The 27,352-nt window shown below is 50.0% G+C and overlaps 1 protein-coding gene across 2 annotated transcripts in view; it reads left to right on the forward strand.

The window, feature by feature from the left end:
* The window catches only part of ADCY3 (adenylate cyclase 3), a 76,312-nt gene that overhangs the window by 11,279 nt on the left and 37,681 nt on the right, over positions 1-27,352 (forward strand). For both annotated transcript variants that reach the window (XM_081797115.1, XM_081797116.1), the window contains exon 3: positions 24,229-24,378. In XM_081797115.1, coding sequence (XP_081653241.1) covers positions 24,229-24,378 — 150 coding nt within the window. The remainder of the gene's footprint in view (positions 1-24,228; positions 24,379-27,352) is intronic.

The following is a 27,352-nucleotide window of genomic DNA, read 5'->3' on the forward strand; positions in this document are numbered from 1 at the left end:
TCCTCTCTTCAAGAACACTTTCTTTGTTGTAAACAGAACAGAAAATGACATGTTTGAGAAGAAATCCCACCCCACCCTTTACCCCCACTCAAAACCCCAAAGTAAGTGGACTGGATTTGAACCTTTGCAAGATTTCCCTGGTTGTGGTTTCTTGTTCCCATGTCCTTTCAGGACCAGTCCCTGTGAAATGAGTCAGATCGGGCAGCATAAGGCCAGGCAGCTGCCTCTCCCAGGTCTCGGGTTGGCTCTAGGTAGGCTTCTTGGCTGCCCCTGGAAGGCTGTTTCCCACTCAGTGGGACTGGGCCCTGGGTAATCAATCCCCACGGGCCAGATTCTGAAGAGACTGACTGATAAGCCCAAGGCTTGGTCACCAGCATGATGATGGTAGGTGGACCTTGCCATCCTCCCAAGGAGGAAAATACTATGTAGGTCCGTTATTTGGTACAAATTTACTGCAAATTCCTAAGAAACCAAATCTGTAATTTCCTGAAGGGGAATCTGAACAAGGGGCATCACAGGCTGCTGAGGGTGGGTCATCCTCTCGGGCTGGGGCTGGGAGCTGCTCCTGCTGCCCTAAGGCCCGTTTCCCAGTGTTGGACGACTCTGTTAGACACAGTCTCCCTCTGATTGCCGGGAAGGAGCACAATTCCCTCTTCAGCTCTCTTTCTGAACTCCTACATGTGATTACAGTGGATCCTTCATGAGCACTCTGGGAAACACTGCCTCCCCTCCCCCTGCAAATTGGGAATGTGGCTTCTACTGCCCTCCTCTGGGAACAAATCTGGGACCCTGCCTCTTTATTTCAGGAAGGATCCAGTGTAACGTGGTTATTTTAGGGAGCATTTCCTCTCCCTTCCGTAGCATCTGGTCTCCGACCCAGCTGACCTCTACAGTTATAAACTAGTGTAGGGACCTTGGGAGACTGGCCTGCCAATGAGGTTTCTGCTTTGGGAATCTGTAAAGGCGCTGGCTTCACTCATTTGACTCAGAGTACCTCCCGGCTCCCCAACTTACCTGCTGTGAGCTCTTAGGTACGTTATTTCATCTCTCTGTCTAGCATCTACCTCTGTGAAACGGTTTAGTGTGGAGAAGAAATGCACTAACCTGTGTCCGTGGCCTGCCTGCGCAGGGCTGGTAGCCAGCCAACACTAGCCATGCTTGCTGCCCCGGCTGGTGCTCTCATTATTCCTGGCTCCAATGGAGAGGAATTTAGAGCAGCTTGGGCCAGTCCCAGGGGAGGGAAGAGCAGCTCCATGTTCCAGATGTCTGGAGGGCATCTTGGTTGGGTCGTTGGACACTTAACCCCCCTTTTGGGGGCGGGGAGGGGAGCTCGGTGACCATTTTGTTGTTGTTGTCCTGTTGCCTTATAAGTATTAGAGGGAACGTACTTTGCAGATGTTCCCCTGAGGACAAAGAATAATTTTGATGCAGGTTTTTTTGTTTCGTTTTGTTTTGTTTTGCATCATAGCAGTGGCCTTTCTCTGTTTGGAGAGGAATGAATTAAGAGTAGGACATGGGTGGGGAAACACAGTGAAGAAAACCTCCAGAATGGATTTGGACTGGAGGCATATAAATATATTTTTCCATGGGGTCAAATCCCTTGAGCCATGTGGCACTTGGTTTCTTTGAGAATAAAGGGGACCCTGGGGGCTGTGGGACATCCCGACTGCTCCTGGGTGGCCTCGCTGTGCTCCTCTCCACCAGCATTAGTGACACACACCTCACAAGACTTCTCACTGGATTTAGGGCTGGAAAGGGTCATGGGGCTCACGGTCCAACTTGCAGGCTGTGGACTCCCCAATACATCCTCTAGTCTTCCGTTTCTCTGGGGCAGGGGAACTCCCTTCTCTTCAGAACAGCCTAATTGGTCTGAAGACGCTGTTAAAACTAGTTATAAAGAACATTTACATAGATCTTTAAAATACTTTGTTTGTTTGACAGAGACGCAGCGAGAGAGGGAACACAAGCAGGGGGAGTGGGAGAGGGAGAAGCAGGCTTCCCGTGGAGCAGTGAGCCCGATGCGGGGCTCGATCCCAGGACCCTGGCATCATGACCTGAGCCGAAGGCAGACGCTTAATGACTGAGCCACCCAGGCGCCCCTTTAAAGTACTTTTTATCTGCTGAATGTCTTTAGTCCTTATACCTACTCTGAGTTGATATTCTTGTCTCTGGCATTATCTCTGGAAGAGAAGAGGGAGCAGGGACATGGAGTAAATGAGTGCCCAGGACCACACAGTGAAAATGCAGCGTAGGCTCATCTCAGGTCTTCTAGATCCAAATGCAGTGAAAGTGCTCTTACCTGATGAGACTGGGACAGGGGGCTGGTCAGTGAACGTGCGAAGTTCTGGTGATAGTACATAGACCAGAAAGAGTGATTTTCACTGTATGTGAAAAGGAATAAAAGCAAAACCTGGATGGATGGTGGTCAATGGATGACCTCAATACAGGGCATTAAAAGCTGTGATTCCTCAGCAGGACCATCTGTGGGGCAGGGGGGTGGGCTTGGATGGGCCCTAATGGAACGTTTTGGGGTGAGAAGAAATGTTCCGATCCATGATTGTGGATGTAGTCCCGTAGCTGTATACATTTGTCAGTACTCCTCAAAATACACACTTACTGATTGTAAACGAGAATGCAATGAGGTAGAGCTTTTAAAAAGTCGGTAAAATCCAGAGATCACAAAGCAATTGTACATAGATACATTTATGTGTATTTAACGTTATTTTAATTGAACACATTTAGCTGTATGGTCGCTTGCTCATCTTTTGTTGAGGAAAAGATCTTTCCTTTCCATCCAGGTGCCCTCACTGGTGTTCCTTATAGCTAGGATATATTGTCTGTAACTTCCAGTTTCCTTAAAAGAGGATTAAGAGTCAGTTGGAAATAATCTGGGTACAGAGTTTTAGATGTATTTTTTAAAGACTTTATTGGTCAGAGAAAGCACAAGCAGGGGGAGTGGCAGGCAGAGGGAGAGGGAGAAGCAGGCTCCCCCCGAGCAGGGAGCCTGACGCAGGACTCGATCCCAGGACCTGGAGTTCGTGACCTGAGCCGAATGAAGGCAGACGCTTAACTGACTGAGCCACCCAGGCTGCCCCCAGAGTTTTAGATTTTTAAGACTTTTTTTTTTTTTGGCCAAATTTTTGCTGGTATCTTGCTCACTTCTAATTTATCAGCAGTTTCTTTTAACTGCTCACTCAAAATTTTCCAAAATACTCACTTTACTTTTCTTAGAAACAATTGCCTTTTTTTTAAACTCAAATTTTATCTGTTTAGGTTATATTTAAATTCTGTAAATATGATACCAAAAAACAGCTGACATAACCAGGTTTGGGACTAAACTGCCCATGGGGAAACACTCCAAAAATTGGAGCAGAAATGCAGGAGTGTTCTAGAGAGAACCTGCCAGCTTCATAAGGCCAGTAGGTTTTAGAGAGCGATGGATGGTCTCGACTCCTCTGGAATATCCATTCAGAGCAGTTCAGTGCTGTCCTGCGCTCCTGGCCTTTCTCTTTGAGCCCCTTCCTTCCCTCTCTTAGCGTCGGTTCCTGGTTGTAGTTTATGCAGAGAGAGCGACGTGCACCTGCCTCCTGTTCTGTCCGGCAGCCCCTCCAGTATTTTAATTCAGCCATCTCGCTGCTCCCAGTCTTCTCAGCCGAAACCACCTCACCTTTCCAAGAGGTCCTCAGGTGACGTGGCTTTTGGACCTTGCAGGATCCTGGGCCCTTTCTGCCTGCAGATCGATACGCTGCCCAGGAGTGCCTGCTCCTGCTGACAGACATTGTCCCCTGCCTTGCTAAGAGGCTGCCCAGCCTACCTTGTCGCGGGACACACGTGTTAGAGGCATCAAAGCTTCTACAGCTCTTCTTTAAGATTTGGTGGTGAGGGTGGTCTCTGCTCTTGGAAAATTAAGGTATCCAACCTTCAGGAAAGAATCAGAGTCTCCATAGATAGTGTGACGTAGAGGAACGCACTGCTGCCGGGTAGTGGGACAGCTCTGTGGAGACTGTCGGAATGTTCCCCTGCCTGGCAGGTTGTGCTGTTTAAGGGAGTGGGGAGAAGGCAGAGGAGCCATTCCAAGGGACCATTCAGCTGGGGACTGCTGCTCACGGCTGGAGGGTGAGTTTGCCAACCCGGGCTGCCCGCGGCCCCTGGCCATGACCCTCTGCAGCCTGCACACCCCTATGCTGTCTCCTTTCTCCGTTGCTTCTCTGCCCCCGTGACCCACCAGAACAGCCAAGATGAGCACGATTTCCAAGTTAACCAGAGCCTGACCCGTCCCCTTCTTTGCCCTCTTTTCCTGCAGGGAGGCTGCATGTGGTATTGATTACTTGGATTGTATAATTTCATTTGTATGTCTGCTGATGGGCGTCTGTTGTCCATCTAGCTAGTCATTTGTCTTTTCACTCAGCCAAACACCTGTGGCTCTGGATCCAAGTTCGTGCAAACCTGTGGGGCTACAGCGATGAGTCACCTGGGGTCCTGCCTACAAGGGGCACCCAGCTTGGTTTATTAACACCAAAAAAATGGTCTGAATATGGGCATGGCACAGAGCAGTCCCTCCATAAATATCTGTTGAATGTTGATGCATGAATTATTAGGTCGAATCACATGAAATCACCAATATCCAACCACTTTCAATCTGTAAAAAATATATATATATTTCATATGGTTCAATCTAATATAAAGGTAATAAATGTGCCCATTATGGAAAGCCTGGAAAATACTAAATAGTATAGAAAAATATTACCCATGATATTATCCCTCAAGGATGCCTACTGGTAACATTGGGCCTCTTTTTATACATCGATAGATATGAAGATTGATTTTCCTCTGTGTTGTGTGAAATGCTTGTTGTAAGAAATGATTTGACCCAGGCAGGAGTTATAAAAAGTAACAGTGAAAGCCCCCCCTTCCTGCCCCTGCTCCCCTTCCCGCCCCTGCTCCCCTTCCCAGAAGCAACCATTGCCAAGTGTTTGGTGTGTGTGTACTTCCAGAGAGCTTTCTATGAATTTGCATATTTATGTGAATATATGCACATTTAGGATTGAGAGATTATTTATACGTTTATGCAAATCACTGAAACGAACTCTGTGCTAACGCTCACCCGCTCCTGTCTGTCAGCCGGGTTCCCTCCCGAAGTGGGGACATCCACCTGTGGCCTGCAGCCCTTTCCTCCTCCAGCCGGGAGGGCCCGCCCGAGGTCCACACTGGGGCCTCTCGTGTGCAGGTGTGGCTGCTCCTGGAGCTGAGGAAGAGCCAGGCTGCTGTGGCGAGCTGCTCCTGCCAGCCTCCATGTGACATAGCAAGGAAGACTCCCTCTGGGTCCCCCAGAGCAGCAAGGCCCAGCCCAGCCGGCAGATGACGGAGGTGGGAGTGGCTGGGGGTGGCCGGCAGCATCCCAGACGCACCTGCTGTGGCCCTGGTCCCCAGTGGTTTATTCCCTGGGACACTCAGAGGCACCCGCATCGACACAAATCAACTTGCAGGGCAAAAGAGAGAGAGGGTGGCAGTTTGTGCAGAAGGAGGCGGAGCCAGGAGGAGGGGAGCCGGGCTAGGAGCTGAACATCCAGGGCTTTGCTGGAGAGTTGGGGCTCTGTAGTACCCACATTTCTGGCAAGCGCTGACATCCTTTGTGTTTCTGACTTTGCCTGTTTCACCACTGTTTTGTCAGGGAACAGGGGCTGAGTTCGAACACTCTGTGGGTGGCCCTCTGTGGGTGCTGGGGTCTTAGGCAAGCCCTCTGATGTTACAGAGGTTGGTTTGCTCCTCCCTAAGTGAGGAGGATAGAGGGGCACATACCTGATGAGTAAGAGCCAAATGCAAAGCCAGATGCTGGTGTTCCAGGGCTGGATCTGCCACTTAGCAGCTCTGTGGTCTTGGCCAAGTTGCTTAGCCTTGTCTGGGCCTTCTTTATTAAGCCTCGGAATGAGGGACCATAGGTAAAGCTCTCAGAGCAGCGCTTACCTCGTAGGTTTGCTGTGATGATGGTGACCGGCCCGCTGGGTGGTGGCAAGAACTGTATGAGACCATGAGGAAAATACTTCATAAACCACAAAGCCCTGTTCACATTGCAAGTGTTACTATATGTTTATCTGTAACCATGTTCAACCAGAAAATGTATCCCTGTGGAGAGGTGCTAAACTGCATTTTGCTGGAGCGGAATTTGCAAATTGAGCTGAGTTGAGGTTTGCGTCTAAGAGGATCTTGTTCCTGCTGCTTTCTATCCCCTGTTTCGCATGTTGCTTCTGCCAGGCGGGGAGGGCCTTGGAGAGGTTACGGTTTCCAGAGAGAAAATGCCGAGGCCCAGAGGGGAAGTCACTTGCCTGAGGTCGCACAGAGATGGTGTCACGGCCCCTATCTGTAGCCTTAGTCTCCTGGCTCCCAAGCCAGTACTCTTCTATCTGCTCAAAGAAGGGAGCTGATGAGCACGTGACACCTGTTGATGTGGTGAGGCAGGGACCTGTAACAGGTACAGGAAATGGGAGATGGAGGGTCTGTTCTGAGTATCCTGTGTGGCTCTGTTCCAGGAACTTGCGTGGAGATGGGAGAGCTTCAGAGGGCTGGGGGTGGAGGGGTAGGTGGGCACTGGGATATGGGGTGACAAGGGCGAGTGAGGGGTTAGTGGGGTGTTACGAGGAATTCATTCAAGTGGAAGGCTACTGAGTACGTGGCTGTGTGAGGAAGATGATGTGAACAGGTGGTGGGGATGGAGGGAAGGCAGGTGACTTAGTGTGGGCACATTTGAAGGGGATGGTCTGGAGTTCTGTGCCTTGAGAGAGTTTCCAGTGTGAAACTGGGGTGGCCTCAGGTGTCAGATTTTTGCTGGGGAACTGCTCTTGGTTGCATGGTTGATCTTGCTTTTGTTTTCCCAATCTTGGGAATTATTTGCTGCCCTGGGGCTGGGGCTCTCTCCCCAGAGATCTGGAGCCAGGAGCTGTGAGGTTTCCTGGGACGTGATTACCTGCCCCTGCTCCCCTGGCTGTATAAGAAGGAAGTCAGAGGCCGGTGCGGTTTTCCCCCCAACTCCTGAGAGGCTGTATTGAGAGAGACTGATCTGAGAGTAAATACCCTTAGAGGTATTTCCTCTGGCTGAGAATAATTGACTTAATCTGCAATGTGGCTCATTTTTCCCTTTGGAAATAAGAGAGCTGCTGCCTGACTCACTCCTTCGTAAGACACTGTTGCTCAGCTTCTCCCTCAGGAAAGTCTCTCATACTCTTTACTTTTACTCCCAAGACAGACAGAGCAGGGTCCAGCACCTTTCCTTCTCCTGGGTATGAGGGTGGGGCTCATCCCAAATTGACTGAAAGGATGTCCTCAAGCCCTCAAAGGGCCACTGTGACACACAAGACTTGTGAGGGTACAGAGAAAAAAACCTCTTTCTGCCTCGATAGGGAGAGGGCTCATGGAGGAGGCCTTCCTGAGCTGGGCCATGAAGGGTGAATTCCACTGTGAGCTCTATATTAAGAGGCAGAGGCAATTTTTGGTGAGCAGTAGTCTAGAGGAAAAACACACACACACATATATATATATTAACAGAGATCCTTTGGAGAATTGGGTGAGATAGTAAGAGAAAAGTAGAAGGTAATTTAGGATCTGAGGTGGAGGACCTAGACAGCTATTTGAGATAGACTTGACTGCACTCTGTAGTCAGTGGGGAGCAGTGCAGTCCCAGAAGGGAGGACAGAAAAAATATTTGAAGTAATGTCCAAAACTGTAAACCCACAGTTTAAGAAACACAAGATAATTCAAATAAATACAAAAACTAAAACTAAAGAGAATCACATAGGATGCCTGGGTGGCTCAGTCAGTTGAGAGTCTGCCTTTGGCTCAGGTCATGATCCCAGAGTCCTGGGATCAAGTCCCGTATGGGGCTCCCTGCTCAGCAGGGAGTCTGCCTCTGCCCCTCCCTGCTGCTCGTGCTCCCTCTCTCTCTCTCTTTCTCAAAATCTTAAAAAAAAAAAAAAAAAAAAAAATTACATCAAAGTGCATCATAATCAAATTGCTTAGTACTAGTAATAAGGAGAAACTAATAAAAACCAGAAAGAAAATGAAAAGACATATTACATAGAGATGAAAGAGAATGATAGCAGATGTCTGGTCCAAAATTATTCTAAGGCAGAAGACAGTAGAACTGAAAGATAAAAATTATCAACCTAGAATTCTATACCCAACAAAAATATCCTTCAGAAAATGAAGGTGAAATACTTTTTTGGGGGGGGTGCCTGGTTGACTCCGTTGGAAGAGCATATGACTCTTGATCTCAGGGTCATGAGTTCAAGCCCCACACAGGGGGTAGAGATTACTTAAATATTTCTTTAAAAAATACTTTTTAAAAGATTTATTTATTTTAGGCAGTGTGCACATGAGAGAGCATGTGCGAGTAGGGGAGGGCAGAGGGAGAGAGAATCTTCAGACTCCCTGCTGAGCGTGGAGCTTGACGTGGGGCTTGACGTGGGGCTTGATCTCATGACCCATGAGATCATGACCTGAGCTGAAACCAAGAGTCAGATGCTCAACCAAGTGAGCCACCCAGGCACCCCAAGAAATACTTCCTTTTTATAGACAAACTAAAGAAAATTCATCACTAGCAGAACTATACTACAGAAAGTATTAATGAAAGTTTTTCAGGCAAAAGAAAAATGTACTGGACAGAAATTTGGATTGCACAAAGGAACGAGGAGATCCTAAATGGTAAATATGTGGGAAAATATGAAAGTTCTTTTTTCCTCATTTAATCTCTTTAGAAGACTGTCTAAAACAAAAATATGAAGAATGCACTGTGGAGTTTATAACATAGAGGCAAGATGTAGGACAACAACAGCACAAGGGACAGTAGGGAAGAAATGACCATATACTGTTGTAATTCTCTTATACTTTAGGTAAAGGAATACTTGAAGTGTAAGTTAGAGGTGTGTATTGTAAATATCAGAGCAAACGTTAAAAAAGCATAACATAAGTGTGGCACATAAGCCAATAGAGGTAAAGGAGAATGATAAAATCAAAAGATGGCAGGAAAAGAAACAGAACAAATGAGGCAAATAGACAATCAATATGGTAGTTTTAAATTCAGCCATATTGATGAAAATATTAAGTATATGTGATATAATGACTCCATTAATAGGCAGATATTGTCGGATGGATAACAAAGAAAGAACCAACTACAAGCTATTGTAAAGAAACCCATATTAAATGTAAAGACACAAATAGATTAAAAGTAAAGGGTGGATGGGGTGCCTGGGTGGCTCAGTTGGCTAAGCATCTGCCTTCGGCTCAGGTCATGATCCCAGGGTCCTGGGATCGAGCCCCACATTGGGCTCCCTGCTCCACGGGAAGCCTGCTTCTCCCTCTGCCACTCCCCCTGCTCGTGTTCCCTCTCTTGCTGTGTCTCTCTCTGTCAAATAAATAAATAAATCTTAAAAAAAAAAAAAAGGGAAAAAGATATCCCATGCAAACATTAATCAAAGGCAAGGTGGATTGGGTGGCTCTGTTAGGGGATACATAAAGACAATGAGACTTTGGAATATGGAATATTACCAGGGACAAAGAGAGACATTTCATAATGATAAAGGAGACAATTCATCAAAAATTCATCATAATCCTAAATACGTACGTACCTAATACCAAAGCTTCAAAATACATGAAGCAAAAACTGACAGAACTAAAAGGAAGAATAGACAAATCCATAATATTTGAAGATTGCATCATCATTCTGTTACTGGTAAAACAGACAAATTAGTAAATATATGGAACACTTGAACAGTCTAAACAACCAGCTAGACCAAAGTGTTTTATAGAACCTTCCACCCTACAGAAAATGCATTATTTTCAGGTGCACTGATATGTTCATTAAAAAATGATTAAAAGCGTACAACAAAGTATGTTCTCTGACATGATGGATTGAAGTAGAAATAACAAATGTATCTTGAAAAATCACAAAATATTTGGAAATTAAACTGATACCTAAAGAACCCATGGGTCAAGACAGAAATCACAAGAGACATTAGAAAATGTGTTGAGTTAAATGAAAATATACCAAAACTTGTGCAATGTAGGCAAAGTAGTACTAAGAGGGAAATAAAGAAGGTCTAAAATCAATTACGCTTCCACCTTAAGTAGAAAAATCCAGAGTAAGAAGTAGGAAGTAATAAAAACAATAACAAAGTGGTGGACAAATAATAAAAATCAGTGGATTCAAAGCTGGTTCTTTGAAAAAGCCCAAATTGATAAATCTCTAACTAGATGATCAGGGAAATGAGAGTAGATACAAATTACAAATACCAGGAATGGAAATGGGAAAATGACTCTAGGTCTTACAGACATTAACAGAAAAATAATGTTATTATCTATTATCTACTATATGCCAACAAATTTGACAACTTAGACAAATGGAACAAATTACTTGGGAGACATAAACTACCAAAGTTGAGTGTCCTATATCCATTAAAGAACTTGAGCATGAACTTAAAAACCTTCTCCAAAGAGAACTCCAGTTCCACATGGCTTCAATGCTGAATTCCACCAAACAAAAGTGAAATAATATCAATTCTACACAAACTGTGCTGGAAAACAGGAGGGAACATTTCCCTACTCATTTTATGAGGTCAGCATTCCCAGATAGCAAAACGAGAAAAAGACGTGGGAAAAAAAAGATTACAGGCAAATAGCTCTTGTTGTGTATGTAAAAATCTTTAATAGAACATTAGCAAATAAAACCCAGCAATATGTAAAAAGAGTAACACATTAATGATCGGTTAGGGATTTTCAAAGGAATGTAATGTTGTTTTGACATGTTAAAATCAATTGATATGATTCAACATATTAGACTAAAAAGGAAAATTCATGATTATTTCAATAAATGCAGAAAAAGTACTTGACAAAATTCAACACCCATTTATGGTAAAACGTCTTCACAAACTAGGAATAGAAGAAAATTTCTTTGACCTGAGAAAAGGCAGCTCTGAAAAACCTACATCATATTTAATAATGAAAGTCTGAATCCTCTCCTCCTAAGCAGATTTGGCTTTATGGGCACGTGACTTGTGCAGTCTTGAAATTCTTGATGTTGGGCGCCTGGGTGGCTCAGTTGGTTAAGCGACCGCCTTCGGCTCAGGTCACGATCCTGGAGTCCCGGGGTCGAGTCCCGCATCGGGCTCCCTGCTCGGCGGGGAGTCTGCCTCTCCCTCTGACCCTCCCCCTTCTCATGTGCGCTCTCTCTCTCTCTCAAATAAATAAATAAAATCTTTAAAAAAAAAAAAAAGAAATTCTTGATGTTATCTTTGACCTTTTGTTTTGTAGTTGAAGTCTACTGGGACAGTGGAACATGCCTGTGTGCAGAGGAAATATGCACAATATGTGTGTCTTCCATTCTTTGGCCCATTTTCATGTAGTGTTTGCAGAGCTCCAACAGCATGAATCCTGGTGAACTCCTAGTGTCTGGGAGTTCAGCAGGGGGCAAAACAAGTACAAAGTAAATGTGTTGCATCTACAACTAAGTGGAGATCCTGACAACCCTGAGGGGCCGTGCTTTCTGTTCAAACTAGAACTTGATTCCAATGCAGAAAGAAGTTCAGTGGCATTCTAAGAACGTCTTCTCTTTATTACCCACGTTGCTTCCCTGTGTCAGCCAACCATTTAACGCAGAAATTGATGGCATAGAAGGAAAGGGAAAGATAGAAACCATCGTTCCTTTTCTTTTCAGGCCTTCGTTAGTAAGCTGAAGGTAGACAGTAAAGTGTGTGCATATCAAATAAATATAGTTTTGTACATATGTACGTATGGCGCCGCCAGCCGGGGCTTCCCAGTCGGAGTGGGTAAAGGGGCAGGAGAGGGACTGAGGCCTCTGACCGAGCAGCAGGTCCAGGGCTCTGGACTGCTGCAAGCTTGCCGTCCTGCCAGGACATGGCGGACTTGGGGAGAGGGTGACAGCAGTGGGAAGACACCGAAAGCTGCATGGGGGTGTGGGAGGGCAACTTGAGGAAACATCAGGGTGAACCTTATAGGACAAGGCTAAGGGCCATGAAGTTGCATTTATTTTTTTATTTTGTATTTTTTTCTGAAGTAGGCCCCACACCCAGGGTGGAGCCCAACGAGGAGCTTGGACTCTCAATCCTGAGATCAAGACCTGAGCTGAGATCAAGAGTCAGACATTTGGGCGCCAGGGTGGCTCAGTTGGTTAAGCGACTGCCTTCGGCTCAGGTCATGATCCTGGAGTCCCGGGATCAAGTCCCACATCGGGCTCCCCGCTCGGCAGGGAGTCTGCTTCTCCCTCTGACCCTCTTCCCTCTCGTGCTCTCTGTCTCTTATTCTCTCTCTCAAATAAATAAATAAAAATCTTTAAAAAAAAAAAAAAAAGTCGGACACTTAACTGACTGAGCCCCCACTGGTGCCCCATGAAGTTGCATTTAGATAATAAAATGCAGCAGTAAGATTATACTTCAGTCTAGGGGTTCCCAAGTAGGACAGACCGCACTGGGATCCCCTGGGTGCGATTTGTTCAGAATACAGCTTCCTGGTCCTACCCTGGCTGGAGCCTGAGCATACAAACACAGACCGGTTTGGGAACCACTGATACTCCTACCCTGCCAGGTAGGAATCATTGGAATCAAGACACTCAAGGGGACTCAGGAAGCTGGAAAACTGGGAATAAAGTTCAGAGGCAACGCTGGGGATTTAGTGTGCCTAATCACAATAGCTGACCTTTCCTGAGCCTTCTGTGTCCAGCACGGCATGAGGCGGGGTGCTTGACTCCTATCGTCTCACCCAATTGTCCCAACCCACCCTGAGGCAGGACCGTTTATTCTCGTGTCACAGAAAAGGGAGCCAGCTCAGCGGCGGTGACTTGCGCAGGTCGCAGCCCCCGGCGACAGGGGCAGGATTCAAGCTCCGTGTCTAACTGCCGTGGTACTGGCCCCGAGCGGTGCCTCACGGAGGGAAGGAAGGGCGGGGGGCAGATGGTCATCGGGGGCCCACAGAGGAGGACGCCACGGGAGCATGGTGCCCAGGTGGTGAGCTGGGAGAGGTGCAACAGCCACGGGGGGCTGAGCTGGCAGCGCCGACGACGGGCTTGCATCCCACTCTTGGCCCGAGAGCGCCCCAGTCGGGACTCTTGGGTGTCAAAAGCATAAGGCCCGTAAGTGGGAAAATTAGGCAAAACCCAATGGAAATATAGTAAAAGTCAGGAACTTCTCAGGAAGCGGGGGGCTGGTTTTAGAACTCTTTTGGAAGCCTGGAAAATGTGGGTTCCCAGGCTGGGAAAAATCCCTGCCGGTTCCGTGGCAGTGGCCAGTCTCTGAGGGGGAGGATTGGATGGTGGCTTCCGCAGGTGGAAGAGCGTTTGAGGGCAAGAGGAAGGAAACTGGGTGGTTGCAGAGGAGACCAGCCCAACAAGTGAGTCGTGTGGCGTCGTTTGCGAGGGATGGTCGGGTTGATGGCGATGGTCTGGCAGAGCCCCCGTGGCCGGGGGCGGTGCCATGTCCATCAGCTGACGTGGCGCCCTCCGAACCGATGATAGTCACCTTGTCAGCCGGACTCACCCTGGTCCCTGAGGGAAGGCTCATCTGAGTGAGATGGTGATTCTGTGGGGACAGCCTGAACCGGTTCTGCTGATAACGAGAATGCATCCTTGGTAAACGTTGGCACCGAACGATGAGGGACAAGTGATTGGCTTGGCAGAAAGCTGCTCACCGATCTCAGGGCAGGCAGAGCATCTTCTCCCTTCAGTCCTGGGGGCCGTGACCCTGCGGTCCCCAATTCCTGCATTTCACAAAGCAGAGCAGGAGGGCAGAGGGTGAGGCCGTTGGATTCTGTGCCCATGTCTCGTGGGAGGACCATCGGAAGATTTCTCTTCCCAGCTGATCATTCGAAAGATCTGGTGGGAGGCGAGGCGTGTCCCGTAGAAACAGGTGCACAGAGAGGAGATGCTCAGTGGGCTCATGGACTGGATGCGGAGGCTCTGGGGCAGAGCCGCTGTCCACGGAGTGTTTATGGAGGGCGTTCCTAGGGCAAGGAGGGCGTGTCCGTGACGAGGAGCCTCTGTCCCAAACGGTCCCCAGCTCTGCTGGTGGTCAGGGTGTTCCAAGTGAGTGGACCTTCCAATGGGCGCGTTGTCTTTATTTTCTCTTCACAAAGAGATTCGCGATAGAAAGATTATACGGCAAAAGAGGACAAGAGAAGTTGTCCTAAATCCACAGCCCCGCCCCACCCCCACAAGATAACCACTGCTGACGTTTCGGTGTTTCTGCTCCTGCCCTGTCTGTCTCGTTCTGTGAGATCAGAGTGTGGCTGCATATTTAAACCTTTTTTTTCCCTCCCAATAATTTATCTTGCAGGTATTTCCTCTTCAAGAAACGTAGGGGAGAGTGTGGTTGCTCAGGCGTGGGGCTGTCAAGGAAGGCTCTGTGGAGAAGGCCACGCTTAGCTAGATTTTAAGGGAAGGGTGGAAGGGATGGGGGGCATTTCACATGGGGTGCTTCTCACATCGGGGCATGTAGGGGGTGTTTGCCTGCTGTATGTGAAGCCTCAGGGTCCTAGCTGTGGAGGCAGCCTTTCTCTTCTCCCTTCATCCCCCTGTCTATTCGTCCCTATGCCTGGCGGGCACGAGCACCTCGTATGTGCCCGGGGTTTGTTGAGTGCCTGGGACATGGTGGTGATCAGAACAGATCTTGTCTCTGCCCCACTGGTGCATATAACATAATGGGCAGACACGTCTGTTTTACTGGAAGGCAAACATTTAAAGGTAGTAACACGAAGGGGGGCTTTTCTGGACTAGAATGCCAGGTCCACATGCCCTAGCATGGTCAGATGGGAGGCTTCCTCCCAGATGCTTTAGTGGGAAAGTTTGAGAGCTCTCAAATGTGGGCCGCAGCCTGCGCTGAGGCCAGACGTGCCTGGTGGGTAACACATCGGGGAAGTCAGCTTGGCTAGAGCAGATATGTTACATCAGGGACTTGGCGGGGGGGTGGGATGGATATTTGGAAAAACTGATTGGGGCCAAAGTAGGTAGGACTTTGAGTGCCTGAATGAGGATTTTGAATTTTTACCTTTTAGACGGTTGGAAGCTATTGATGTGTTTTGATCAGGAGGTAGCGCTTGCAAAAAGACAATTTTGGAAGATTCCTGTGTTACCAGGGGGTGGATCGGCAGGACCAGAGAGGGGCCCCAGAGAAGTCTGTGCCCAGTCCTGGGGGAGGGGGGACGAGGAAGGAAGACCCAGAGAGACCAGATGGGATGAATGACCCACTGGAGCTGCACAAAGGACCACCCACCCAACAGGGAGAATGGGCTAGTGTGGGTTCAGGCATTCAGCAAAGGTTTCCTGGGGTGTACACAGTGTTGGGTGCTGGGTTCTAGTTATCTGGGGTGCACGGTCCCTGCAAAAACCCATGGCAAGGACTGAGGGCAGGACCATTGAACCGGCATTTGCAGATGGAAAGCCTCTCCATGGGCGTGGCTTTGAACATAGAGATGCTGGTCAGACGGGGAAGGGCAGTGAGGAGGTGCGGTCTCTTGGTGTGAGCGGTGAACATTGGAAAGAGAGTCAGCAGACAGAAGAAAAATAGGTGATGGGCCCAGGGAGGTGATGGGAAGCAGTCATGTATGTTTGGAGTTTGGTTTACAGAACGAGGAAAGTGGGAGGATTTCGGCTTTGCTTTCATATTTGAACAGTGATTTGTAGAACAGTGATTTGTAGAACAGTGATTTGTAGAAGAGACGCACCCAGAGGTAGAGTGCAATGCAGATTCCTGGGCCTCAGCAGGCAGGTGGGACCCAAGAGTCTCCCATGCTTCACCTGGTCCCCTGGGAATGCCAACGCACTTGGCTCAGAAGCACTGAGCTGGAGAAATAGCAACTGAGTAGTAAGCCCTGAAGGGCTGTGTTGAAACCAGTGACTTAGAAAACCATCCCGGTTGTTCCTGGACAGGCTCTGAGGGGCTGCAGGGAAGAAGGACCCCTGAGGAACACCTAGGAAGCACAGCAGGACAGAAGGGGATGGGGTCCCCAAGGAGAAGGAGCCATGGCTGGTTTCTGCAGCTTGAGAAGCTGCAGAAAGTTTCACTCTCAAGATCTGAGTCATTCTGAATTGAGAGGCGGGAAGTTCTGGAATCCTAAGAGCTTGCTCTCTTCCATGGGGCAAAGACTGATGTTTTTGTGTGATTGGGGATCTCCCTGCATATTTCCACATGCTGGGTTTATGTGATGGTTCTGTTTCCGGAATTCTAAAAATCTTCTGTCTCCAAATTATGTGCTCATCTTCCTGTACATTTGTTCTAGAGTTCATTCAAAGACAGTTCCAGAAAGTCAGCATCTATGCATTAAATGCAGCTGGTATTGCTCAGAGGTAACAAGACCAGAGCAGGCACCGTGGAGCCCTGTGGTCATTCTGCTTACTCCCATGGACGTATAATTATTTCTTGCCTTTTTTTTCATTTAACATTGGTCATCAGAAATTGGCTTAAATGTTCTTTACCATCCAGAGTCCATATATTAAAACGTCTGTAAAAGCTCAGTGTTGTGTGTGTGAAAGCCCACAACCAAGTTTGCCAGATCAAGTTTTATTCCCTTGTAGGGGCCTTTGCTGACCTACCCTTTTCTCCATCAGGGTCAGTCTGTGCTTCCTCTCTTTCCAGTAGCTTCTTTGTCCCCGCTAGAGTTGAGCTCTTGAGGTCATTTTTTTTTTTTCCTACTGTCAAGGACCCAGCATGGGGCCCCACCGTTCACTGAGACATCAGCGGGGTTGAGTTTTTTAAAAAAGGATCTGAAACCAAACATGATTAAATGTTTTAAAATAGAGTTCTTTAAGTAAAATCGGAATTATTTGGCCTGGAGAAAAAGACCAATGTGACTAAGTAATGGGGTCACATCAATAAGAGGAAACACCGAATGCTGTGACCAGATGTTTTCTATCTCTATAGCAAAGACTCTGGAGGAGGCGGGGGAAGCTTTTGATTGAGTTCTGTGGTTCTTAAGCATCTGGGCTAACAAGACCCTTTTGAGAATCTGTGAGAGCAGTGGACTTGCTCCCCCAGAAAAGCGTGAAACATTTGCCCCTAATTTTAGGGGTTCACTGACTCCCCCTATCCTAGTCCCCAGACTTCAAGTGAATAATCCCTGGGTCAGTATAAAATGTTAGGTGTGAGATGTTTATTCCTGTGTCTCCTCCTACTGAGAGATAGACAGGATGACCTCCTCTGGTCTTCATTACCCTCCCCCAGTGACATGGGCCTTCTTTCCATCGTGCGTGGGTTTATCAAGATACCGTATCCTTATGTTCGACGAGTATCAGTAACATTTTCCTTTTAGCCCCAAGGCCTGTGACTGACATAAACATCTGCTTGCTCACGTCTTTGTCCTCAGAGTTCATTACTGTGCAGTAAAAAAGCTTAAGGAAATTTTCACGTGAATCCTCAGGAATCAGAAAGGAAGAAGGCATTGTTCTAGCCCAGGTTTCCTGACCTCGGGTCTATTGACACTTGGGGCTGGGTATTTATTGTGGGGAGTGCTGTGTGCATTGTGGAATGTTCAGCAGCATCCCTGGCCTCCACTCACAGATGCCCCTGCCCTTGGGGGCTTGCTGTGTCCCGGGCAGGGAGAAGCATCAGAAGGTATGGTGGGGGTGTCCCCTGGAAAAGAGGCATATATTCTCCAGCCAGGATGCTTTTTCTTCTGAGTCTTCCCGTGGCTGGGTCTTTTTTGCTATTCACATCTCAGCTTCAGTGCTCGTGCTTCAGGGACACCTGTCCTAACCACCAACCCGCCCCTGAGTGGCACGCAGCGACATGTTCCTCACTTGCACATGCATGGTGTGGCCGGGCGGTGGCTGATCTGGGCTGGATTCAGCTGGGTTGGGCTCCAGGGGTAGCTTGGGTTTTACGGGGCCCCCACGGGTCCCTCGCTCTGTATCACTGCACGTCTCGGTGCATATTGTTCTCATGGCAACAGCGGAAGAGGACGTGCGGGCATATCTCAACATTCACTCATGTCATACGTGCTGACATCCATTTGGGCCAAAGCAGATCCCGCGGTCAGAGTCAGCAGGAGGGAAGAGTCTCAGTGAGGCAGTGGCAAGGGTGTGGCCGTATGACACTTGTCCAGGGGAGTGAAGAATGGGGGCCAGCCGTCTCCCTCACCTTCTGATCTAAAGCAGCTACCGTCACTTTATCATCTCTATTTCCTGCTGAGCTCTGATACTCTTGTTGTTGAATTATGTTTCTTTTGTATCTACTGTTACCAGAACATCCACTGACAGCAGGGACTTTTTCTGCCCTATTCACTGCTACATGTCAAGCAGCTCCCTGGCACGGGATGGGCATTCACTAAATCTTGAATGAATGAATGAATGAATAGTTCTGTTTGGGGGATGGGGGGGGTAGTGTTGGAGCTGGGTCTTGGGATCGTAACCATAACAGGTATGTGCTGGGTGTTTGACCTGGGTTACGTCGGAGGATCATCACTTATGGCCCTCCACAGGCCAGAGCAAAGGCAGGATGTTCTGGTTAGAGCTGTAGAGCCCTGACATAGCACATCTTCTTAGAGGATTGGAGAGAGGTCCAGCCAGGTAGATGAAACGAGTGACACTAGAACCCAGTTGTCAGGACTGCCATGTTCCACACCTGTAGGGGAGCCATCAGGTCAGAGTCTGCAGAGTGGTGCCCCTGGGGTTGTGCAGTGCACAACCTGAGAAGCCATTCTGGCAACGCAGCAGATCATGAGGGACCTCATGTAACGTGTCAGGTTGGCTGGGTGCCTATTCTAGAAGTTGTCTTTGTTTTGGACGAGGGTGGACATGGAATGTCTTTTAGCAGAGGCATGCCCAAGCTATAAAACAAGTTGGAAGCTTCTAGAGGTCCTCTTGTTTTGAGGCACATGGTGGAAACTTGACAGATGCCGAGCTTGGAAGGACAGCTCAGTGGTACCCTGAAGCTTGAATCTTGAATTGTGCTGAGTAGGGTTGTATTTACTGGAGACCCCAGACATCTCTTGGCACAGAGATGCTAGAGTTAGCTGCAGGGTAGCATGAGAGAGCCCCCCCCCCCCCGCCGTTGTCTGCAGACCTCCCCACCTGTGTAGATGCTTCAGGTCCTTTCTGGGTTCTGTGCTCCCCATGGGCCCCCAGTGCCTTGGACTTCACCCAGCCTCTGCTGAGCCTCGTCACAACTCAGCTAAGTAACGTAGGGAAAGTCCTGGACTCATGCTCAGGTACTGTGCTTGCTGGTTGGGGGCGAGGCCAGCAGTGGACCTGCCCCCCAGGCCGTACAGGTCTGGCCAGGCTGCCTTCTGATGTTCAGTGCCCTGGGTTGGGGGCAGGTTTTTATTAGCGTCTTGAAACTCGAACCCTGTGCTTGTAGGGGGTACAAAAGAGGAAAGAGATCTGAGCTCCAGTGTGAGCACTGTCAGGAGATCACAGCCTTGTAGCCTCGTGTCTCCGGATTCAAGTCTCTTCCACAAAATGAGAATACGAACTTCACTTGTTGTGACAAGTAAGCAGGACAGTGAACGTGGAGGCTCTGAGCAAACTCTGTTGCGGTAGCGTCAGTAGGCACCAATTTCCCAGAGTCACTCAGGACGTGTCCCCTGGGAGCTGGCTTTCTCGTGAAGTAAACAGAGTAAACGGACAAACAAGAAAAGGATGGGGGAATGCGAAGTGCAGAGACTTCTCTGCAGGGTCTTAAACAGGAAAATGTTACAGAGAGTAAGGGGGGGTGCTCAGGGCAGGCCTCTGGGAGGAGGGGATATAGCAGGGACCTGACTGATGAGGACCAGCTGCAGTCTGCAGTGAGCTCCGGAGGGGGGCGCCCCTGGGCACCGTGTGGGGCGGCTGCAGGCTCTGGGTCAGGCTTCCTGGGGTTGGGGAGGCTGGTTGCCAGCAGAGATGCTGCTCCCTCGCTCCTTCCTGCCCCGTGGCTCCTTGGAGACTTTTGTTTGTTTGTTTTTTCCAAAACATCTAAGTCTGTTTTAATGAACAGAGGCTCCAACGTGGTCTTCCCCTGACACAGAGCATCCCGGGGTCTCTGAGGGCGGCTGACAAGGACGTTGACATCCCAGAGCGACTTTCTCTCTCTGGGTTTCTTCTCCCCAGTTCTGGAGTGTTCTGGAATCCCCAGGCCGGACTGAGCCTATGGGGGAGGGGTCAGCCTAGGCAGGGGAGGCACCAGCCCTCCTCCGATGCGATGACTTCTTTTTTAAAGCCCTGCTTCGAGCGGTCCTGTGTCCCCGTGGACTGTTAGAAATGTACAGGATAGGGCGCCTGGGTGGCTCAGTTGGTTAAGCGACTGCCTTCGGCTCAGGTCATGATCCTGGGGTCCCGGGATCGAGTCCCGCATCGGGCTCCCTGCTCGGCGGGGAGTCTGCTTCTCCCTCTGACCCTCCCCCCTCTCGTGTGCTCTCTCTCTCTCTCATTCTCTCTCTCAAATAAATAAATAAAATCTTTAAAAAAAAAAAAAGAAATGTACAGGATACTGTGATTCATCAGATTCCAAGGGGAAGGGTTTTGTAAAGGAATTTTCTCACGGCTGTGTGTCTGAGCTGGGGTATTACAAACACTTCATCCGGCTGTCATGGGTTAGATGAAGCTGTCGTCTGAATGGTTACCCACTTGGGAAATTCATTCATTCTCCTCATTATTTTAAAAATCTCGTGTTTAAAAAAAAAACAACAACTGTTCTTTTGCAGTGAGACTGCTGCCCAGTCTCTCTCACTGGAGAAAGGCGGCCACTGGGGTACAAAGAGGTGACTTTGGTGGCACCCCAGAGCAGGGCTTCTCAGGCTCATTGTGGGGGGGAGTCACCCCGAGACTGAAGCCTCTGTTCAGAGGCTGGGGTGGGAAAGAGTTGGGGTGCAGTGGAGGCGATATTGACTTGAGGGCTGGGTCCCAGGGAGATCATGAGGCTGGGAGGTCAGGTCTGGGATGGTTTCTGGTCTGCTCCTCTGCTGACCAGAGGCTGAAGGGGTCGGGGTGAAGGGCGAGTTGTGACGTGGTTGCACTACCTCAGGGGGGTCTGGGGAGCACGGGGGAGGGGAAGGAGGCAGGGGCCCGCGGGGGGAAATGGGGGGGGGCTGAGCGGGGCTCTTGGGGAGGAGGAGGGGCCTGCCGGGTGGGCCAGGTGTAGCTGGGGTGGGGGGGACAGGGAAGGCAGCCGCTTGCTGCCTGGCACAGGGGGATTGCTGAGCTCCTTCCAAGCTGTGGAGCTATGGCTGCGTGGAACAGAGGGGTTGGGCAGGAACAGAGCAACAGCAACCCTGAGGACCCTTTCTCTAGTCGAGGCAAGTTTAGAGAATTAAGGGAGCTCTGAGAATCCCACAGCCTGGGGCTCCTAGGAGAATTCTCTAGAAAGGAATAAGCTCTCTCGGAGGCAGAGGGAGAATTCCCTGGCATGGGAGGGACTTGCAGGACCCACGTGAGTCTCTAGCATGTGGCCCAGTAGTGGCCATTTGGCTCCACGTCCCTGCACACGTGAGCTGAGAGCGCAGGTCAGGAAGGGGTGGGCAATGCCCTCTGTAATTTGGGGTGCTCAGGGAACAGGAGGCAGTGTGACCGACCCATCCTTACCTTCCCTCCAGCCTTTCCGAGGGGTCCTCTCCAGGCCCAACCTTCACCCTCTGAAGCGAGGGGTCAGGACTGCAGGGACTTTGGAGAGGAGTTAGCTCTCAGTTCACAGATGGTGAAGGAGGGGCTCAGAGAAATTACTGATCTACCAGGTTGCCCATCCAGTGAGGGGCAGCGCCATAGGCCAGGCCGCCTCCTGCACCTGTTTTCTGCACCTCCAAGTAGAAAGCAAAAGGGGAGCTTATTTTGAAATAGGCATAGTTCAAGGAAGGGAGTGCTGCCGCATAGAAATGGTCTCCAGGCGCAAGCCGAACCTGAATCCTCTTCTCCTTGGATAACCATTTTTGGTGGAGGTTGGTCTGAAGCTTTCCCACTGTAGTTGCTCTCTGACTGACTGCAGAGCAGATGTGGTTTTCTTAGGCGGGCAGCCTGGTGGATCATGACAGCAGTAAGCCTGACACAGTCTTAGCACTGTACACTTTACAGAGTCTGTTCCGTCCACCCCGCCAGGTGGTCAGGCAGGGCCTGTTGTGGGGTAAGGAGACCCCTAAGCGTGAAGCTCTGTCCCTGGCCTGGTGTGGCAGCCCAGGCTGGTTGTGGCCAGGGCCAGAGATGGGCCTGTGGCCCCAGGGCAGCTTGCCTTGTCGGGAGCCTCTGGTTGGGAGTCGTGGACACTGGTAGGTATGGGGCCCAGACATGCGACTCCTCAATGTGCAGCTATTCCCTTGACCTCCAGGACCCAGAGCCCCATAAGGCCAGAGACCCTCGGCCTTGGTGACTGCTGTATCTGGACCCCGCGTGAGCTTTGGCAAAGTGCAACTGCTCAATGAGGATGCGTGAGGTACACCCTGACCTTGTCGACTAGCTTCCTATACCATGAACTTGGGGCCGGGCAGATTTCCAAGGCTATACAGTCCCCAAAGGGAGGTGGCCTCTGGGCTGGTAGAAGTTCCTGGACCTCAGGCCAAGACTGGCTTTCAGACTCAGCGTGGTCTGTGTGATTTGCTTTGACTCAACATAAATTGGCAGCTCTTTGGACTATCAGGTATTTAATAAGTGGCCTGAGGCCATGCGGATACTGACCGCTCAGGTGGGAATGGCCTATCATGCCCAAGCAGAAGTGCAAGAGATGTCCCATGGGATTTTGAAGTCGCCCACTTGCCGCATGAATGGTGTAGGCAGTCGGGGCTACCCAGACCCGAGAACACAATGAGGTGTTAATTGCTGGAACCAGCCATCAGAGGAGCTTGTGAAATCTGCATTCGATGACCAGTATCAAGACACAACTAACCTACTAACAAATTCATTATTCAGCGGGCCTTTGCTGAGTGCCCAGGCTTGCAGGAACTTTCTGCTGGGGGTGGTGGGTCAGCATTGATCAGCCCTGATCACACAGAATTAGAGAAGAATATGGTGTAACTGAGAGTCCCCAGAAAATTCACGTCAGAGTTAACCTCTCTTATTGTCTATTAAACCATCTTGTTCGAATATCTAAAATTGACTTCCCTGCATTTTTCACCTATTCAGAAAACATTATACTTTTCTAGGAGAACATTTTCTTTCTGTAGGTCTAGAAATGAAGAACTCTTCTGCCTCCCTACCCACATCTCAACTACAAACTTCTGCCTAAACCACACCCTTCAGAGGAGGGGTCTGGCCTCCCCTGGTGGGACCTCAGGGAACCAAGGTGGGGAGGGTGTGAGCTGGCCTCCGGGAGTGGGAGGGGCCGGGCCTGGAAATGGGCCTCATAGGAGCTGGAGAAGCGGGAGAAGCTAGAACCTGGTCCAGCCCCAAATGGGACCCAGTGAGGGTCAAAGACTGTGGCCATTAGCAACAAGCACCAGGAAATCAGATGTGGTTTGGATGTTCGGGTCCATATCCAAGGTTACCTGTGGCAGGAAGCGGTCAGGTCTGTGGTCCCAGCAGCCTGCGGAAGCCAGCTGGGGACTATAGACAGCTAGGGGAGCCTCCAGGAGGCTAAGGATGGAGGAACAGACTCTCAGTGCCCAAGAAGGCCTTTGTGCCACTGTACCGAGCTTGCAAAACAGATGTCTGGTCCCCACAGCTGCCCTTTCCCCTTCCCGTAGCTTCCTCGTGGGACCTGGGTACTGGTACTGGCAGGTGGGTTGGCTGAGGGGGTGCGTGTGGATCCCTGCAGCACCACGTGTAAGGCAGTGTGATGACTCGGGTCAGCGCAGGACTGCTGCATGGCCCCTGGGACCTTCCACACAACCTGCAGCTTTCATACGCTCCTGGCTAGTGGGTCTGGGATTTGTACGCTCTCCTGCCCCGCTAATCAGCACAGCAGCTAAGGGTAACTAATAGGTCCTCAGTAAGTGGTGGTTGAACAAATGAGTGAGTGAGTGAATGAATGATTGAATGAATGAATTGGGTAGCAGAGGGACTGCTCAGGCCAGTTTAGCTGTGGTGTGAAGCAGGCGGGGAGAACAGCCCCTCAACTCAACCAGCTTTCCAGGCGCGGGCCTCACCCTCCTGTGGTAAGTGGGGCAGGATCTGCTCCAGGGACCTAAATACCCCATCGAGGGCAGAGGCTCGCCGGGGCCCTCCCTGGACACCATGCAGCCCGGGGTTTGATTTTCGTTACCGCCTTGTGCCCCCCTTCTCCATCCCTCCTCCTGAGCACGTGCCTTCCTCATTGTCCTTCTCTCCTCCTCGGGGCACAGATCCTGGCCAACGTCTTTCTCTACCTGTGCACCATCACCGTGGGCATCATGTCCTACTACATGGCGGACCGCAAGCACCGCAAGGCCTTCCTGGAGGCCCGCCAGTCGCTGGAGGTGAAGATGAACCTGGAAGAGCAGAGCCAGCAGCAGGTGAGGCTCTTTCAGGGTGGCCCCAGGGCAGTCTGGGCCCCGGGCCGGGGGCCGTGGCTAGAGAGGGGCTGGGGTTGTGGGGGCCAGTGCGGCAGCCCCCCCGGGTTTGGAGTTCACTGCCAGGGTCAGGTGTTGGCTGTCTGCTGGGCCTCTCGCCCTCAGAGGGCTCCTCCTGACTTCAGGGAGCTTCTCTCGCCGGAAACTCCCTCCTCTCTCTTCCTCTGTGCTTGACCTAAACCTCCCCTCCTTCTGTTTTGTTTTGTTTCCCCCTGTAATTTAAAACTTTTTAAAGAACTACGCTGATCCAAGCAGTCACCAATAACTCCCTGTGTTCCTCTCTCAGGCTAAAAAGTTCTGTGTGTTTATTTTGAATGCTTTTTCCCCGCGGGCATCACTTCAGGTCCACCCTCCTCTGCCCACCTTTCTGGTTCTGCGGCCCACTGGCCCTGCGCACCTGCCACGGGCCCGGTGCTGGGTCTCTGCAGCCGCGGTGGGCCCAGCCGTAGCGGGGGCCTTCCCGGTGAGGACCCCCCAGCCCGCTCCCCTCCACCCAAGGTGCTAAGTTTCCTTCACGCTCGGGTCAGGTTCCTACTTCCTTCTCCTTCTAAGTCATTGATGAAGAAGTAAAACCAGCCCAAACCCCGGGGACCCCGCTGTTTACATTTTTCCACGGACAGAAGTGCGTACTGTCCCTGCTGTTTACTGGCTTTATTCCAGCCCGATCCACCCGGTTCTCATGTGATTCAGTCTTTTAAATAGTTTCTGGTTTGGATTCATCTCAAATGCCTTTCAAAGGTCTGTAGAAATTACATCTGCCAACTTCCTGTTATCCATAGGTTTATTTCCCCCTAACAAACAAACTCAATAGGTTGAAAATACAGGATTCTCTGTGCTGGGAACCATGTCATTTTGGGTTCAGGTGCTGCTCTTGGCTCTGGATTCACTGAAATTGCTGTTTTCACAGACCCACTCAGGTGAACAGAGCCATAGTTTTTGGGGGCCACTCTAGAAGGCCTGCCAAGGAGCCCCATTGGCAGGCCTCACCTTCTCTAGACGGTGCTCTTCAAAGGGTCACACTGAGTCATTTGCTGAGTCCTGAGGATGTGTTTTCTCTGTTTACCAAGGAGAGCTAGAAGCTTCTGAGCTGGGCCTTGGACCCAGCTTCTTCAGAAAGCAGGTTTTAGAAGGGGAAACTTCCCAGCCTCCGTTGCCACAAAGGGCCAAGTTCAAGCTTAGCGGCTCATTGTATTTGTCTCCTTTTCCCCATCCCTGTATCCCGTGGTTACCCAGGAGCTGCTCCTGCTTGAATGTATGTAAAGAATCCCACTTTACTCGCTTTATAGAGTCTCTTGAAAGGTGTTCTTCAGTTTCTGTTTTTTTATGCTGTCTTGTTTCTCTTTGCATCTCACGTCTCCCACTGTGGAGGCATCCCTCTGGGTTCTCTACGTTAAAAAATGCCTGTGTCCCTGCTCAGCTAGGTCAGGAGTTCTTTTTTTCTCTAGTATTTGTGCAGTTTTCAGCATCCCTGTCAACCTTGTCTGTCTCACAGCATATAATTGGCATAACCCAGGACATCTTCTGTCACATCGACAGTGCTTGGGGTAGGGGCCTCCTGGAGTGGTGGGGAAGGTCCTGCGTCTCCCCTGGATCTCTTATTCTCTGCATAGATAATTTAGACAAGCTGCCCACCTCTCCCAGCCTCGCCTTCCTCGTCTGCAAAGCAGGAGTACTGAACTTGGCTTGTGGGGTTCCCTGCAGGTAGAAACACAGGCGGAAGGGCTTTGTAGACTGTAGAGCTTGGACATGCTGATGATCAGGCTGCGTGCACAGGCCACGCAGGGCTTGGGCATTTTCTGATGCCCCCTCCGGGCAGGGTCAGCGTGGGGAGCCCCCATCCTGGCGGAGAGGGCCCCTGCGGTGTGCTCCAGGACGCTCGTGTGCTACGTCGCCGCCAGGGGGCGCTGCACCCTGTCCGGGGCACCCTGCGGCTCCACGGTGGGGCCTGCCCAGGGCCGCAGCAGCAGAGCGGACTGGCTCCAGGGGCGAGAGGTCCAGGGAGGCAGAAGGGAGGTGCTGGGGGCAGGAGAGGCACAAATGTACATCCCCGGGCCGAGCTGGGACACCGCAGGTGCCTGTAAATACCCATCACGTGGAATGCATTTGTCTCGCCCAGCTCTAGCCTGAGTGTGACCTTGGGACAGCATCTTCACCTCTTTGGGCCTCACTCAGTTTCCCTATGTGTAAAGTGTACCTGAGAATAAAACCTTTGGCGAAAATGGAATAATATGAGTGAATCCCTTTGGAAAGGAGAAAAGCCCTGTTACCAACAGGAGGGGCGGAATTCTGCAGCCCACCAGCACCACTGTGCCCTGCAGTTTGCTCGTGTTTTCCTTAGGACTCTGGTGACTGTGTGCGTGAGGGGGATCTGCTTGCATTTTTACTTTCTTCCCATGTCCTTGGCAGGTTTGGGCATCGTGGTTGTGCTGGACTTAGGAACTAATTTGAGAAGTGTTTCCTTTTTCTAACCCGGGAGAGCTTGAAGAACACACAGGTTCTTTACAGGATTAGAAGGACTCCCTAATGAGGCCCTAGGGCTCAGGAGTTTTCTTTATGAGATTCAGTTTCCTTCACAAGTACAAGGTTTTTGGTTTTTTGGTTTTTTTGTATAAGTTATAGAACGTTTTTGTTTTTTCAGGAACTTATCCATTTCATATAAATGTCACATTTTTTACATGTTTATACTCTTTTTATCTTGTTTGTGGGATTTGTGGCAATATTCCTTTTTCTTTTTCTTTTTTTAAAGATTTTTATTTATTTATTTGACAGAGAGAGACACAGCGAGAGAGGGAACACAAGCTGGGGGAGTGGGAGAGGGAGAAGCAGGCTTCCCGCCGAGCAGGGAGCCCGATGCGGGGCTCGATCCCAGGACCCTGGGATCACGACCTGAGCTGAAGGCAGGTGCTTTTTTTTTTTT

This window comes from Leptonychotes weddellii, chromosome 10, assembly GCF_054177405.1.
Source record: "Leptonychotes weddellii isolate Sample4059 chromosome 10, ASM5417740v2, whole genome shotgun sequence".
Classification (NCBI taxonomy): domain Eukaryota; kingdom Metazoa; phylum Chordata; class Mammalia; order Carnivora; family Phocidae; genus Leptonychotes; species Leptonychotes weddellii.